General features: G+C 54.0%; 1 protein-coding gene and 1 long non-coding RNA gene across 3 annotated transcripts; one reads left to right on the forward strand and one right to left on the reverse strand.

Moving 5' to 3' along the window:
• Positions 1–940: 940 nt before the first annotated feature.
• LOC118501560 lies at positions 941–8,026 on the forward strand. 2 transcript variants are annotated; one of them, XR_004904183.1, is made up of 4 exons: positions 941–1,136; positions 3,981–4,070; positions 6,755–7,009; positions 7,587–8,026. It is a non-coding gene; the product is annotated as an uncharacterized LOC118501560 (long non-coding RNA). The 2 variants fall into 2 exon arrangements; XR_004904182.1 differs by lacking the exon at positions 941–1,136 and having other exon boundaries at positions 3,199–4,070.
• A 2,631-nt stretch (positions 8,027–10,657) lies between these two features.
• Positions 10,658–17,033, reverse strand: SLC22A14 (solute carrier family 22 member 14). Its single transcript, XM_036030504.1, has 9 exons — positions 16,300–17,033; positions 15,476–15,579; positions 15,114–15,268; positions 13,952–14,120; positions 13,082–13,202; positions 12,689–12,786; positions 12,194–12,408; positions 11,578–11,686; positions 10,658–10,951 (listed from the first exon to the last, which is right to left on the reverse strand). Exons 1-9 carry the CDS (start codon positions 16,813–16,815, stop codon positions 10,744–10,746), a joined length of 1,695 nt encoding a protein of 564 aa, XP_035886397.1. The 5' UTR covers positions 16,816–17,033; the 3' UTR covers positions 10,658–10,743.
• Between the last annotated feature and the right edge of the window lie 351 nt (positions 17,034–17,384).

The raw sequence follows: 17,384 nt of genomic DNA on the forward strand, positions 1-17,384 counted from the left end.
CTCCACCTCCCACCCTCCCTGGAGCCCAGACCCTCCTCTTAGCCCCAGACCCCAAGATCAACAGCAAGAGCTGGGCCCACTGCCACTAAGTTTGACTCCAGAATCCACATGTAACCACTAAACAAGACAAGTTGCTGGCAGCCTTGTGAGAAGGCCCATGGCAATATACAAATATCTCACGAAGGTCAAGGCCACTGGCTTCTTCTTCTCAAGCTCCCACACGGGGTGGCCTTGCCTTGCTCCGGGTACCTTTCCCTTGGGCTGTGACACTTCTGCCATTCTGGTGACTCATCCTTTCTCTTGACATAATGGTCCTCTCACCGAGGACCTGCCACAGAGCAGACTGGAGGTCTGAAAGCCCATTTGCTTCCACAAGGATACTGCATATCCGTGATCTGACCCATTAACAAGAAATGACAACAGACATCTTAATTCCAAACTGTGTCATCTTCCTTGCTGATGCCCTGAAAAGGGGCACCCAGTAGTAGAAGGATTCAGGGGAGGCCTTGGTTTGGACATTTCTTATGTGGACAGTCTCCCCAAGGCTCCTCCCCTTATCCAGGCCCTAAGTGGGCAAAGCCCACCCACAGAGGAGGAGTCATGTGATCCCAGTGGCACACTAGGAAGAGCGCGGCAGGTGCCAGGTGGAGAACCGGGTAAAAGGAAGGAAGAGAAAATCGGTTCGAATGTGGTGGCAGGAGGCCTGCCCTAGGGCAGAGGTGCAAAGGACGCAGAGAAAGAGATGGGCTCAGAGATTTAGGAAGCTCTGGGGCCTTGTGGGCTGAGAGGGAGAAGTCGAAGGTCATGTCCAGTTTTCTGGTCTAGGGGACCTGCTGGGTTAACTGTTGATGCATAACAACACCCCCCCACCCCGCAACAGTGGTGCTAAAACAATAATAACCTTTATTGCCCCTCACAGGTCAGTAGGTCAGTGGGGTGAGCTGATCTTGGCTAGGATCGGCTGGAGTGGCTGGGCTCCACGTGTCTCTCATCTTTCTGTTCCTCGGACCAGCAGAATACTCCCAGCATGCCCCTCTCCTAAAGCAGCAGAGCGTAAGAGGACCGGAACCAACCTGTGAGGCCTCTGAGAGCCTAGGCTGGGAAAAGGCATCTGCACTCCCACCTCTTTGCCACGGGTCAGTCTTGTGGCCGGAACAAAGCCAAGCGGTGAGGGTGAGGCCGCGGTGAGGGTGCGACACACAGAAGAGTGAAGAACTGTGGCCACCAGTGCAACCTAGTGCAGGCCGCTGCCGGAGGAGGCTGGCTCTGTTCTCTGAGTTAGGACACACGGGCAGAGAAGCAGGCTCGGGGAAGACGGCGTGATAAGTCTTTCCGCGGATGGCTGCATGGAGGCGTTGAGCAAGCTATTGGGTGCATTGCCTCCAGCTCGGGGAAAGAGGTCTGGGCTGATGACAGCGGTCTTCGAATTATCAGCGGCTGCCAGTGGGAGGGGCCTGGAGAGTGCAGAAAGGACTCAGCGTGGGACAGCTGGAGACCCCCAGAGGGAACTGCAAAGGACAAGCCAACAGAGACCTCGGGAGAGGGGTGTGGTGGAAGCCAAAGGGAGAACCTTCCTGGGAGGTGACTCTCCACAGGGTCAAATGCTGCATGGAAACCTGTCCCCAGTGCAGCAGTCAGAGGCGGGCCATCGAAGCCTTGCCAGAGCAGACTCGGTGGCACCCCATCGGCCATAGTTTATTTTGTTATTTGTATATTTGTTTATTATTGACACTATTACAAATGTCCCAGCCCCACCCTTTGCCTTCCTCCACCCCCCACCCCCCGTCTTCACGGCGTTGTTGTCCGTGTCCATGGGCTATGCATACACACGTATGTATTCTTCGGCTAATCTCCATAGGCCATAGTTCTTAAGTGCTTTTTTATTTAGCACTGTTTTCACGGTGTGTTTATAGTGTTATATGTAAATCTAAATCTGTGGTTCCCAGACCACGTGCCTGAGAAGCTGCAGGGGACCCACAGAGCACCTGTGGGATCTCTTTACTGTTCTAAGAAAACACAGTGACACCCAACACCTGTCAGGCGCCACGTGAACTGCTCACTCAGGTAGCTCACAGGCCGACATTCGATTGTGCTACGTTCCTTTCCATGCTGTAGCCTCACGTCTTTGCCAGGTTGTGTCTGCAGCAGTTGCCACCCTTCAAGGCCAGGCAGGTTCATGGTATTCTTGCAGACAGAAAAATATTCACGGAGCCGTTGGGCTGTCTGGCATGCCTTTATTCACGGGTGGGCGAGCCATGCATGCTGCAAGCTGTGTGTCTATCTGCATGTCTCCTGTCGTGGCCCCTGCTCCCCAGCATGGCACCCATCGTGGCACCTGTCCCCTTGCGTGTCTCTCATCATCATTGCCCACAGCAGGGAGTCCCTACCTGTCTAAGCGCTGGAACGAAGCTGGCAAGGTGCCAGAAGTTGTATAACATAGCACAATTCTGCACATGTGAGCTCACTTCGTGTTATGGGAACACTTTATCAGACCCAGTCTTGAGGCTAGGAGAACACTAGTTCTCAGGCCCCTCCAGGGCCAGGGGAACACTGCTCCCCTTCGCTACCCAGACACCTGGGTGAGGAAGCCAGACTGCCTCCACTTAGCCTGCACCTGTACACAGGGAAATCGAGGGGAAACAGAAGGATGGCAGTGTCCCGTCTGATCCCAGCGTTTCAGGGGGTGCACTCTGCCCAAGGGGCACACACGTCGCCTTGGGAAGTGATTCTGATTAAGAATCAAATGAAGTATTTCCTCCTCCCACTTATGTGTATTATTTCCTTCAAACAGCTACCGAGATGTTCGGCTATAAATATATGTTAAGCTGGTTGGACCTAACTACGTAATGAACAGAGCTGATGGCCATTTTTTGTTGGCCTGGGAGTACGGTGGAAAACTTGTTGAATTTCTAAGGGTGCCATGAAGTAAAGGCATTTGGGAACCCCGACCTGGTGTTCAGTGGTGAGTCAACCCCACATTTTACCGCGCAGGCACCCTGGGAGCGACACCTCGGGCTCATCTACGGTTTTCTGAATGAGGAGTGCTAAGAGCAAAGACTTGGGAGTCTATCAGTAGCCTGAATTCCTATCCTTTACCCTTCTAAGACAAAGCTAAAAGTCACTGAATCAAAAGTAATCCGAAATGAGGAAATGAAATAGACAAATCAATTAAAGTTCAGGCTTATTAATTCGTTATACCTATCTGTCTGAAATTTTAGAAAAGAGTTCACCTTGGGATATGTTAGAAATTAAATAATTCTTCTGTCTGTTCCATCTCAAAGGTAGGACGAATTCTTCGTCAGGTCAGTGGGAAGCTGTCACAGTGGAGATAAATCTTTGGAACTGTCGTGCCAAGGGCCACCGCCACATGGGTTTGCTTGTCCAGGTTTGAGGGTGAGGGGTGGGTCCAGCCAAGTAAATAAATGAGTAACTCATGCAACTGAGGTTAAGGTTTTTTTAAGTTGATCTGTGTTCACACCTGAAGGAAAGTTTGGCAGACTTTGATGTTTAAGCCAAACGGATTCCAAAGAGCTCTGCGGAGAAAAGTGCTTATTTTTACCAAGAGTGAACATTTCTGCTGTGTCTGCTTGTACTCGCCTCAGAAGCAAACTTGATTTTAGGAAAATTAAGTGTTGGTGTAGCTGCCTTCCATTTCTCTGATGTGACAGCACTCCTCCCTCGGCACCTGTCTTTCTCCTGCTGCCTGAGCATTGGAGGCAGAGCATGAAACCCAGTACCTCTGTGGACACAAGAGATAGTTCAAGGAGGTCACACTCCAAGTTGTTAGCCCCTGTCTGTGGGAGTGGGATTTAGAAATCGGTGGCTAGGAGGTGACTTCTGCATTTGAATGAAGTCTGCATTGTTCAACTTTTAACTTTTAGACCAGAAGAATAAAGAACAAAAACTCAGTGAATAAAGCAGCAATAATGGGGGGATCTCAGGGTACTTAGGACTTTTAAATCAGCCTCTTATGTAATTAGGGATTAAAGAGGAAGTCAAAATACAACACACTATTTAGCATGCGGGAGAATGAAAACATCCTTATTGGAACCTGTGGGATCTACTCAGGGGTAAGTGCATATGTTTAAATGCTTTTATTAAAGACTGAAAATAAAGCAACCGTACATAGTGAGTAGAATTGGGTCCCCTGGAAGTATATGTTTGAATTCTAATGCCCAGGACCTGGGAATGTGAACTCGTGTGGAAATTAGGTCTTTGCAGATGCAGTCAAGTTAAAGTGAGGTCACACTGGAGGAGGGCCCGCCAGGTCCTTAGGGGGACCGGTGTCCTCCTAAGAAGACGGAAGTTTGGACACAGACACAGACATGCAGCGGGGAGGCCCTCTGGGGATGGAGGCAAGGATTGGAGTGATGCATCTACAAGACAAGAAACCCCAAGAGTCCTGGGCAGTCACCAGTAGCCAGAAGGGGTGAGGAAGGACCTCTGGAAGGAGCCTGGCCCTGCTGAATTTCGGTTTCAGATTTCTAGCCCCTAGACCTGGGAAAAAGTAAACATCCATTTTAAGCCCCGCAGTTTGTGGGTACTTTTTGTTCAGCAGCCCTGGGAAACTAAGACACATCATAATTCAAAAGTTTAGTGGGGAAAAAAGAAAGAAAGCATGAGCCTGCAGGAAAGCAGAAAAGAAGACAAAAAAGCAATCGGGAAAAAGTAAAAATACAAAAATAATAAATAATCCAAGAGCTAATATTTGAAGCCAGAGAAAAAGACAAACCTTTTGAAAAATACGAAATCAGAAACTAAAAAAAAAAAAAAACAAACACACACGACACACACACACACACACACACACACAACCTGGTCCAACTGGATTTTCATCGTTTACACAGTTTTCCAGGTTTGGGTTGGAATGTGTTGCTTCCGGTTTTCACATTTATGTTTCTAAATGTGACTGACACGCACTTTTCCTTCATCAAACTCGTAATCTATATGTTTTAATCATGGCTTTGCAAGTCTCAAATCAGTTCAGAAGTCCTTTCTCTTTCATTGTCTTCTGGAAAATTTTGTGTAAGGTTGGATTATATTTCTTGACTAGTGGGACTTACCTCTCTGTCCTCTTCCCTTAAGAAAAAAACACTTTTAAACATGTTTCCCTTCTTTGGGATATGTTAGAAATTAGTCTTTGTAAACATCATGCATATATATATATATATTTAATTCCAACATTACAGAAAAATATAAATAGAAAAAGTGTAAAATAATTTCTTTTTTTTAATGATTTTTTAAAGATGGTTCATCTTTTTAAAAAAAAAATTATTTATTTATTTTTAGAGAGGGAAGGGAGGGAGAAAGAGAGAGAGAGAGAAACATCAATGTGTGGCTGCTGGGGGCCGTGGCCTGCAACCCAGGCGTGTGCCCAGACTGGGAATCGAACCTGCGATGCTTTGGTTCGCAGCCCATGCTCAATCCACTGAGCTATGCCAGCCAGGGCAGAAAAAGTGTAAAATAATTTCTTTAAAATCTACCCAGAGGAAATCAATCCACGTGTTGATGAGCATCCCTCTATGTACACGTACGTGTCTAAATTTTACGTGACTGGTATAGGTACACGTTATGCGTGAGCATCTGTAAGCTGCCTGCTTCCCTCAGCATCATGGCATGGAGATCCAGTCACATCAGTAAATACAGAGATGAATCATAAATTGTGTTGATTACTTAGTCTGAATGGTACGGTCTCCTAGTGATGACTTAAAGGTTGCTTTCAGGTTTTTCTGTATTTTTTAACGTGTCGACGCAAGGAACGTCCAAACCTATAGAGAATGTTTACGAGTTCTCTTTGAGCCAAACTAATGCTGTACGCCGGGGAGCCAGGTCTCAAGTGCTCTGCAGAATAACAGCTTTGCAGCTTCTTTTCTGCATTTGAAATTAAGGCAGGGATGCAAGGAGGATTGAAAAAAGTAAGGTGGGGATTGGGTTACAAGATAGTTAACAAGACCGTGTTCTCTGAAAGGTTAAAACCCCCTTTCAAGGGTTGGTACAGCTGGTATTTCAGAGAACAGTGGACAGGCCTGGCTTAAATCCTTTCACTAAAGAAGTTATATAAACATGGAGGGTTAGCAGCAGGGGAGTGGGAGGAGGAGAGAGGGGGAAAAGGTACAGAGAATAAGTAGCATAGACGGTAGGTAGAAAATAGAAGGGGGGTAGAATAGTATGGGAAATGTAGAAGCTAAAGAACTTATGACACATGGACATGAACTAAAGGGGGGAATGTGGGTGGGAGAGGGTGTGCAGGGTGAAGGGGAGTGAGGGGGGGAAATGGGACAACTGTAATAGCATAATCAATAATATATATTTAAAAAAAAGAAGTTAAATGCCAGGGCCGTGACTCCCCACCACGACCTGCCCACTTAGGAATTTATGATCAGATCACCCTGTGAGCACCCCCTTTTTTTTTCATCCACAAAGGTAACAAACCCACAATGAACATCCTTCTGTACATATATTTTCATATTTTAGTAGTTATCTCCTTTGGGTACCTCCTAGAAGAGTGGGATAACCTACAGCTAAAAGGCCAAAGCAAGAGGCAATGGCATGTGCTTGACACGAAAAAAGAACAGCTGCTCGGGAAGCACTGGCGGAGGCAGAAGCCCAAACATGCTCCAAGGAGGACACAGAGGTGATGGGCATGATGGGAAAGGGGGCGGGAACAACTCCATCAGTAGAAGGAAGGCGTTTCCATTGGTGCAGAGAAGCCAACGCAGTGATGTGTATTCTAAAGGATGGTTTTAATTTTCAGTCCAGTAGCCATCAGTCCGGTAGTCCTAATATTGGCTTTCTGGTTATGCTTGCCAACCGTTCCTTGGGACACGGAGTCGCCTGAGGCTCCGTTCAAAGGTTGCCGTGCCCTGTTGCGGCATCTCGAAGGTTTGAGGCACAAGACGTGTAAGGAGCACAAGGCATTTCCTCTGGGATGGGAGTTCCGGCTCCACTTTAAAGTGGCCCCGTTCACTCCGTCGTCATTATTTTTTACAAGGGATTGCTGAGTCACAGGGTATGCACATTTTAAATATTTGCACATATGCCAAAACCCCTCCACAATGCAGGACAGACGGCACCTTCTCCTGCCTTCTGCTAGTCACTGTTTAACGAACAGGGAAACCACAGCAAAGCGAGGCCAAGGGAATGGGCTGATGGGTGGGATCAGTGAGCACCCGAGGCGGCTGAGGGTGACTTGGGCTCTCGAGGGCCTTTGCGCTCCAGGTCGAACACCACGGGCCTAGTTCTGTGGGCTGTGACAGGGGATTGCGGGGCTGTGGTGTGGCACCGAGCTGGAGAGGCCTTGGGAAAAGATGAGACAGCCCAGAGCCCAAGAGGAGCACAGGGCTGGAACAGAGAGGAGAGGAAGGCAGGAAAGAGGCTCAACCGGGGAGCAGAAACCACAGAGCATGATCAGGGCAGGGTGGCTGGGGAACAGATGGTGCCTTTCTGGCCCTCTACCTGCATAGAATCCTGCCAGCAGCCTCCGTGCTCTCAGAAGCATCAGTACCTTGTTTGGCAGGGCCCATGTGCCCCTAAAACACTGGGCCAGGTCGCCTGGTCCCCACCAACTTAATGCTCTGTCCCCTTAGGTGGTGCCCCTGCGGGCCACCGTGGCCGTGCCCAAGCTGCAGCTCTCCACCAGCTGGGTGGACTTCGGGAGCTGCTTTGTGAACAAGGAGCACATCTGGGAGGTCTACCTGATGAACCTGAGTGGTTCCCGGAGCTACTACTGGACTGTGCTGATGGGTACGTCACACTCTCCTGTCTGCCCGTTGCTCCCGTGTGGCTGGGCCAGGACCGCCAGGAAGGGGCCCGTGTGTCCTGTCCCCGCAGGCTGGTACCACCTGGGAATTCCTGCAGAGATGGCCAGTTCGCCAGTCCCGGGGTATCCCCAGGGGTCCAGAAGGCCAAGAAAAGCCAAGGCCTTCTTCAAGAGAAACAATGTGGAAGAACTCACTCTCCTGGATTTGAAGACTTTAAACACCACAGCACCCAAGAAAATGTGGTATGGGTGCCAGAATGACACACCGGCCAATGAAACAGGAAAGAGAGCCCAGAATCAAACCCACACACAGAGTCACTTGATTTCTGATGACATTGAGAAAAGTGGGGGAGGGTGGAGCATCTTTTTAACAAGGGATCCTGGAAAAAATTAGGCATTCGTATTTTTTTTAAAAAGAAGAAAGAAATTGTTTAAAAAATGCTAAGTGAAATGGCAAACTAAAGGGGCAAACAGATATTTGCAACACGTTTAACTGACAATGAACTTGTAAAAAACATGTAACGTACTCCTGCAAATCTATGAAAATGAGAACACACAACCCAGTACAGAAGTGGACAAAAGACCTAACTACAGACTTCATAGACAGGGAACCCAAGTGGCCAATGTATATATGAAGAGGTGGTCGACCACCTTAGGAAGGGGCAAAGGTTAAGTTTAAACCTAAGACATCACACAACCGTAAGATTGGGTGAAATTTAAAAAGTCTGAAAATGTCAAATATAATCAAAGAGGTGACATAGCGCCGGCTGAATCCTTCCAACAAAGTCACTGGAAGTGAGGTGGTGGCAGGTGGCTAATATGTTGCCCACCACAGGTCACAGGTAGAGCCCCCCAAAAAGCAAGGGGGCATTTAAAGCACCCCACACCATCCTCTGAACAGATGCCCTGTGAGCTGCCTTTGCCTGGGCAATCCTGGGGAACTTGGTAAGGAACAGAGGGACCAGAAAACCACACTGACAGGGGAAGGCGTGGGCACTAGCTTCTTGCTGTCCCAGAGTTTGGGGGCGTACGCTCAAAGCAGTGTGCCGGAGACAGGGTGCCAGAAGCCACAACTCCACTGTGCTGCCCTCTCGCCCCGCCCTGGGGACTCAGGGCCTCCCTGCCCTCCCTGCATGAGGACAGACATTCTTTTCTATCCTCTCAGAAGCTCCTCCCTTGTAAGTTGATGATTTTTCAATAAACTAGGAGAGAGAGAGAGAGAGAGTATGAGTCAGGCCTTGTCGGAACCCACCCACTTCCAGGGGGAAGGGAGGTGGAGGCCAGGCCCTGACCCAGAGGTTTCCATCTGGCTAATGGGTGAGGATTCCTGGGCTGTGCATGGGGAGCCCGCAGCTGGCTGGGAAGGGCAGACTTGCCCTCGGGGCATCTGGGACTGTGACCCAGGTTCTAGGGATCATTCTCAGGGTGGTGGTGGTCGGAGGTCAGCCCAGCTGGAGCCATCAGGGAAGGCACCCCTGCGGAGGAGGCCATCCTGTCTGGGGAGCGTCAAAGGAAACATGGAGTGAGAGAGCCCTGTGCCATGTGGTACAGATGGGAGCTCTCATGATTCCTTCACATTCCAGCCGTGGCCCTGACCGGTGCATACAGTGGGACAGTGACATCTGTCCTCAGCCTGCACTGGAGCAGGAAGCCCACCCACACTAGCGGGTGCCAGGGCTGGAGGACGTGGGCAGTGTGGAGGTGAGATCCTGCCCTTGCCCGCTCCTGGCCCTCACAGACGTGGCCCACCCACACCTCCCCCAGAGAGCTCCTGGCTGCCCCCAAGAGTTAGCTAAAGACCTTAAGGACTCTGGATGAGCCTGTCTGACCCACGATCCTCTGCGCCTGCGTCTCTGGGTCTCCCGACAAAGACAATCGGACGTAGCCATCTCAAGGCCAACACGGAGCCTTTATTAGAATGCATCACTCCTTAGCTCCCTGCCAAGGTGCCACTTTTGGATCTTGAGGATGGACCTGCCTCCCTGCTTGGACTAGGCCCAGAACTTGCAGCCCAGAACACACGGCCGCATACCCAGCCACTCAGCTGGACCGAGCCCGTCCAAGGGCCCGGCCCTCAGTCCCCCTGTTTGTCCTTGGTCTCTTTCGGGTCCTCGTTCATCATCTTGTTGAGAATGGTGTTCTCCGCCTCTTCCTCAGGCTCCTCACCCACTGACATATCCTCGGACACCAAATCCTGGTTCTTGTTACTGAACAAGCTATTGGAGAACAAGTCGTGAGCTGGACATTCTGGAGCAGGGAAAGCAGCGACTCTGGGGCAGTTCCTGGCAGCGCTGGCCTTGTGCTCCTGCGAGGCAGGGCTCCCCCGCCCCTGTGGGTCATGAGCCTGTGACAGCCCCTGGGACTAGGCCACTGCCATCCCTTGACTCCAGCCAGACCCTTCTGTCCTCTGCCTCTTTGGAGTTCTGTGTGCCATCTTCAGCACAAGCATTGACTGAGTGCTTGTCACATGCTAGTCACAGGGCCAGCTGCTTCATGTGGGTTTATTCCACCCAAAAACCCTGGGAGAGAGGAACGCTAGGCTACGTCGTTTTAACCTGTCGGTGCCTCTGGTTCCTCATCTGTGAAATGGGGGGGGGCAGTGACAGGGCCCACCTTGCATGTCGTTGTGGTGAGGACACAGTGTGACAAGGCACGCATGGGACAGGACCTGGCACAGAATGCACAGGGTCTGGCACAAAAAAACGCTCCCTCCCTCAACCCTGGGAGGCAGCCCTCCAGCCCAGGTAGGCAGCCAGGAGGCAAAGAAAGGAGAGGACCTGATCCAGGTGGGGTCGGAAGAGCCAGACAGGGTGGAAGAGACGTTGGACTGCATGGAGTGGGCGACATCATCCAGAAGCACTGGGGAGGCCATACTGGACACAGTGCCTCTTCCACTGGCGGCCCTTTGGGGGGAGAGGAGCAGGGTTGGACGGCACCCAACAGCCTCTCTGGGCTACATTCCAGAGCCCAGGGGCCTCACACACCTACCTGTCGTGAGCGGAACAGTCATCCGGATAGTCAGCGAGGGGCCAGTCGCACGTTTCTGGAAGCGTGAAGCAGAGCAACAGGGCGCAAATGGTTAAGATGCAGAAGAGCGAACTGGAAATGGTGGTGAGGTTCCGGCTGATGAGGGCCAAGGATAAGACGCCTCCAGGCACCCAGGCCAGGTACACCAGTCCTAGACCCGTCGACCTGGCAGGAAAGGTCAGAGCCTGTCTGGGGGGCCTCCTGGGCCCAGAAGCTGGGGAGAGTAGAAGCAGCAGCTCCCCAGAACTCCATCCACCCTGTCCCAACTCACAGTCAGACCTTGGAGAATTTAGCTCTCCTATGATTCGAGGAGGTAGTCATTTCTTCTGGGCCTACTCCGTGGGGTCAGGAGTAGGAGAAGTAGGACCCACAGAACAGTGGTGGCGGGGGGCAGTTTGGGAAGAAGGCTGGGCAGGAGGATATGGTTGCCCGTAGCAACCTCTCCCAAGGTGAAGGGTCTGAGCCTCAGAGTGGCCCGGACACTTCTCAGACACTCTGCACAGGACGGAAACTAGCGTCGGACCCCCCCCCCCCAGGGCCAATGCTAATCCTGCCCCTTGTCCTGTCTGACCTTGACCCAGTGCCTCCCCCTCTTTGGTTTCATTGTCTCCAGTAGGGCTAATGATGGTGTTTGGGAGATGGTGTGCGTGAGGTGGAATAATCCATGCCAGCTCCTCAGCACGCTGCCCATCGCCAGGTGAATGCCCAGTCTTAGCTGCTGCCATTCACCTCGTTATTGTCCCGCCTTCTCACCGTCCCCCCCAGCCACCCCCCCCCCCCCCGGCTCGCACCTGAGGGCAGTAGGGAAGAGCTCCGCGGTGTAGGTGAAGAATATGGCAACTGAGGCGGCCTGGCTGAATTTTCCGAGCACGACCATCAAGGCCCGGAAGGATTTCGACTCTGTGGCCAGACAACGTGACCACCTGAGTTTGGAGCCACCCCGCCCCCCCCATCAGGCCAGGAAGGGGAGGCCTGCTCATCAGCTCTCACTGATCCCCATCCAAAGGCACCTGAGCGGTCCACCCCGCCACCCCGTCAGCTGACTCGCACATGTAGTCAGAGGACGGTCAGTGTTCCGGGGCCCGATCAGGCCGGGAGTTCATTTTTGCTGCATCTATTCACATTTAACCACCAGATCAGCCACGGACTGGAATCAGGTGGCAGAAGGCTGCCCACTCTCCCACCTGCACAGGGGCGATTGCTCTGAACCCCACCAGGGGGCAGCACAGTGCTCCAGCAACCGGTGCCTGCTCCCGAGGTGCTGGGGCATCTGCAGGGGAGGTGGGCTCTGGGCGCAGGAGGCTGACTCCCAGGGTGCCTTGTTGGTGGGACAGGACGGGAAGCACGAGGGAAGGGTTGGACAGGAAGGAGGCGTTGGACAGAAGGCTGGGGGTGGGGGGGCTGTACCTGAGGGGAAGAGAAGCATCAGCAAGTTCATGAAGGTGTTGTGGGAGATAGTCACAACCAGGCTCCCCTTCCTCCCCATCAGCTTGAGGAGAAAGACGGAGCATAGGTGGGCGGGCACCTCAATCAGGCGAGGAATCGCCTGGCTGATGTGGAGGCTCAGACCAAAATCCTTCATCCTGAAGCCCATTATAAAGTAGTTGTGACTGATGGTGAACCTGGAATGAAGCCAGGAGAGAAACGCTCAGAGAGAGCACGAGAGAGACCACGCACAGGGGCACGCACACAGACGGAAGTGGGGGCGGGGCGGGGCGGGGGCGGGGGAGCCGGGCGAGAAGGGAAGGGAAGAGAGACGTGAACACAGGTCGGGGATCTGTGGGCCAAGCCAGGGTGCTGAGGCCTCGCTCCCTTGCAGCCTGGCCCGGCCTCATTCCTTCACCCGAGTTTCCGGCGGGCACGTCTGTTTGCCGTCACCGCTCCTCAGCCGCGGGGACTCACCACATACAGCCCATCACCAAGGTTATCTTGCACAGGTTCTTATTGTTATAGAAGTTCAGGATTGAGGCGTGCCGTACGTTCTTTTCAGGTACCTGTAGCTACAGGACAGAAAGGGCCGACCAGAGGCAGGGCAGAGACCCCAGCTTGTTCCCGCCCCTGCAGGATTCTCGAACCCCCCCCCCCCGCTCCTTCCCCCCAGGGCCAGCCTGGTCCCTGGCCTTCCCCTGGCGGGGGGGGGGGGGGGGGGGGGGGGGGGGGGGTTCTGTCACTGTTCCTCTCAAGCAGTGGGCTGGGGACCCCCTCCGGGCCAAAGCCCCACCTGAAAGGATGCAGAGGGAAGAGGCCCTTCCACAGCAGCCTGCCCCGCCCTGCTCTGGGTCCAAGGCCTCTTACCTTGTCCAGACGCCTTAAAGGAATCGTCTTCTTGTTCACGCTGGCTGCATAGCACAGCAACTGCTTGGCGGTCTCCACCTTCCCTCTCACCATCAGCCACCGAGGGGACTCTGGGAGGATCCTGCATGGCACACCCCCCTTGTCTGTCACTCCCAGATGCCCCCCCCCACCCCGCAAGTGGGCCCTGTCCCCACCGCAACAGTGCCCATCCTGTTCCAGTATGAAGTCATTCAGTTGCTGGAGGCCTTGGAGGCGGCCATCTACCTTGAGACGTCCTCCCCCCATCCTTGGCAGTCATCCCTTCCCCCGCCCCAGACACACACAATCCCCGGCTGCTCGGTGTCCCCCTGCCCATGTGCTGTCTCGGTGTCCCCTCTGCCACCTGTGAGAGCACTGTACTTTCTATCCCAGGGGTCGCCTCTGCTCCCCCCGCCCCTCCCCGCCCAGGCATGCTGAGGATGCCACCTTTCACACCCACACACTCCCCTGGAGCCCCATGCTCGTAGCTGGGACTACCACGGAGACCAAGTCACCTCCTAGGTGGCTCCCTTTTTCAGGTTGTCCTCCCTCCTCAACTCCCTGCCACTCCACAGGAGCCACCTCAAGATCATCAAGGCCAACAAGCACTTTACCAGCCTCTTTTTTTTTTTGGCCTCAGCCCTGTCCATACTTTGTCCTTGAACCTTGCCTTTCGAAGAGTTGCCTTCTGGTTTTCTGACCACCACTCTGGCATCTCAGCAGCCCCCAGCTCTCTCACCCCTCAGCTGCGTACCCTTCAGCCCAGGGAACATCCCACTCACTCCATCCCTCCCAGGACCCTTCCCACCCGTCGGCCCCAGCCCCGTGCGTGCCCCGCGCCCGTCCACTCACCAGATGAAGGGGATGAAGGAGAACACAGGGGCCCCGCCCAGCAGGAACAGCAGCCGCCAGTGGGGGAGGTTGTAGGCCAGCCCCACCAGGAACAGAATCCCCAGAGAGAAAAGGCAATGCTTCAGGAGGACCGAGTGGCCCCGGTGCTCACACGTCAGCCACTCAGTAGCTGCGCAGAGGAGGCCAAGAGGACGCGATCACGGTCCACTCAGGGTGCCCAGGGCCGCCCCTGCACCCAGCCTTCTGAGATGTCCCAGCCCTGCCTGGGACAGATGAGGCTGGGCGAGCCTTCTTCTGCCTGCTTATGGTCTGCCCAAGGTCCAGAGACAGCCTTCCAAAGCCAGGCAACAGTGTCCCTGCCGTAGCCCCACGAGGCACACCGGGAGGCCGCTCGCCTGACCTCCCGATCTTGCATATTGCCTCCAGGCCCTTCTCAGCCTGGCTCCCCCCCCCCCACCCCCCGAGAGCACCCGCTGCCTGACCACCTGCCTCTCGCCGGGAAGGCCTGGGTGTGGGCACACCACAGTGTGGCTGCCCCACGGTGTCACTGAGACTAGGTGTCACTGTCCTTGTCTTTGCTCTCAGTGCATCGGCGCTTTGGCCACTCAGGTCAACCTCTGCGGAGGGCCCAGGCCCCTCTGGCCGGGCTCTGGCAGGAGTTCCAGCAGGGACCGGGGAGCACAGCCGGACATGGCAGCCGTGGGGCTGAATGACTGAATGCCTGGGTGCCGGGGGCTTTCCCGTCCCACCGGCCTGGGGTGGAATCGCAGAGCCTCTGCTTCACCTGAGCAAGGTGGGGGACCTCCTGAGGCTCACATATCCTCCTCAGCCAAAGGAATAATAGAATAATGCCTACTGAAAAGTGTTGGCAATACAGACGAAGGACCTGGGGTCAGCTTGGCCCTCCTTCAGGGCTCAATAAATATAAGCCACGTGCAGGGCGTCAGGGGACATGAGAGGAATGTGTGGGGTGCTAGGCAGGTAGAATAGTGGGTGAGAGTGGAAGGGCACTCTGGGCACAGGTGCTGCACACCTCCAGGCAGCCCGACGTGGAGGCTCTGTCCTCCACTCCCAGCACGACTGGTTCTGCAGGGTGGCACGCCCCACCCGCACGCACTCCCCAAGGTGCCCACCACCCACACGCCCGCACAGCGGAACTCACTTAAAGCTACACTGTTGATGTAATAGCCTGTCGACGCCTGGAACGTCCCAAAGCGGAAAAACAAGTACTGTTGAAAGCTGTTGACGAAGGCTGTCCCGAAGCCGAAGACCATCATCCCCAGGATCGACAGCAGGATGGAGGGGCAGCGGCCGATCCTGAGGGCGGTGAGGGGAGGATGTGCCGAGCATCTGGACCTCCGTGTCTACCCCAGCCCAACCCCAGGGGCCAGGTCCCGAACCTTGCATGGGCCTCCAGAGTGCACATTCCCTCACTCGCCCCAGCGTGAGACTTCTCAGCTCTGAATGCCCATGAGGAGGGGGCAGGGGTGTTCCAGGGGCCAGGAGAGACTCTGGGAGACTCACCTGTCACCTATTAACCCGAACAGGAACGACCCTGCCATGAGGCCAGCCAGGAATACGGTCTTCATGATGTCCGAGGCCATTTCCTCCTCACACACCAAGTCAAACTGGGGATTAACGCAGGGGTTGGCCACAGGCCTCCACCCAGGGTGGACAGCCTTCTGGTTCCAGAGACTGAGCCTCCTCCCAGGGTAGGCCTTTAGGCAGAAGGGGCCTGGGACAGGGACAGGGAACGGTGTGGCAGATGTCGGCCATTCCCTCGACCTTCCATCCTGCATCCAGCAGACTCTGGGAGTCAGGCCTGAAGAGAGGGACCAGAGGTATGGGCCGAGATCGGGGTAGATGGACAGGTCACTGAGTAAGGGCCAGCATCGCCAAAGGCCCTTTCTCCAAAACAGAAGTTTGGGCCCCAGCCTAGAGATTCAAACTGGATAGGTCTGCGCTTTGAAGGGTGCAGGTTGCCGCTTAGCCTGAGAAACCCTGTAAGAGGTACCCGACCAAAACTGCTTCTTTCCTCAATCCCCTGTCTTCTGAGAGTTCCGAGGCCCGAGCCACAACTACGGAAGCGCCCCCTTGGACAGATGGCAAACACCGCCCTCTGCTTTCTGCCCCCTACCCCCAAACCCACTCTAGCTTTCTGGCTAGGACAGGTGAGGCCCGGGTTGGGCAGCAGGGGTCCTAAGTTTCTGCCCTGGCCTTTCCTCTGCAGGGTGACCTTGGGTCAGTTGCTTCTTGTCCCCGAGCCTCTGTTTCCCCACATGTTGGGTGAAGGTGAGGGCCCGTCTCTGGGCCCCCGAGATAGCTACAGACAGCTCTGGGCAACACACCTCATTGATTATCGACCGCGTCTTGCTGTGAGGATAGATCCACCCATTGTAGCATGACTGTGTGTAGTTGAGGCCAAACTTGATGATCGAATCCAGATCCCAGGTGACAGGCATGTACATGAGGCATGTCATGAAATTACCATCGGTATCCCGGGGCAGGGTCAGGTTCAGCTGCTCCTCCTCTGACAGGTTCGGGCCCACTGCCAGGATCCAGCTGGTGTTGCAATAGGGCTTCTGGGCTGTGAACACGAAGATGTCAGTGAAAGTGAAGAAGGCCAGCAGGATGAAGGGGAAGGAGGTGAGGGCCACCAGCCTCTGCTGGAATGTGCCAAACTCCCCCAGCGCATTCATGATACTGGCAAACTTGTCATCCTTATTGGCTTTGATGACCCTCAAGCTATGTAACAGCGACTCCATGGAAGAGGAAGTTGAGAATTCTGCTGAATCATGCCGGACTGAGCTCTTGGAATAATTCTGGGATTTGAGCTCCGCACCCAAGTTGAATTCGTCTGCCATCTGTTCAAAGAAAGGATGCAGCACAGTTGCTATTGCCACCACGCCCCAGACCTCAGGGGCTGGCACGGGAGCCACGGGCTACAAGCTGACCTCTCCAGCTTAGAATCCTGTGGACTCCAGCCTTGCTATTCTTTGTAGTTCTCTCCTTGGCTTCTAAAATTTCTTAGTTAACATAATTTGTCCCCTGTTGGCCCACCCATTCCGATTTCTTAATGTTTTAGAAAGTGCTGTGCTAAGTGCTCAGGAGTTCTCCTACGGCTTCCCCGCAACGGAAACCGCACTTGCACACGCACACCAAGGTAGCACCAGGCTCGCAAAAGGAGAGTTCTCCAGAGAACGTTCTTTACAAACAAGCAAACCAACAAAACCCCGGCCTCCCAATCTGGATCACGAGTGGCCTTGGTTCTTGGCCACAAGGTGGGTGGCCGGAAACCCTGGCCACAGACGTAGGAGCCAGAGCCACCAAAACGGTAGGATGCCACACAGCACGGAGCCAGAGCAGAGGCAGGTAAGGCAGGAGTGAGACAGCGACAGTGACTGCAAGGATACCACCTTGAAACAGCAGCAAG

The sequence above is a fragment of the Phyllostomus discolor genome, chromosome 7 (genome assembly GCF_004126475.2).
Source record: "Phyllostomus discolor isolate MPI-MPIP mPhyDis1 chromosome 7, mPhyDis1.pri.v3, whole genome shotgun sequence".
Taxonomy (NCBI): Eukaryota; Metazoa; Chordata; class Mammalia; order Chiroptera; family Phyllostomidae; genus Phyllostomus; species Phyllostomus discolor.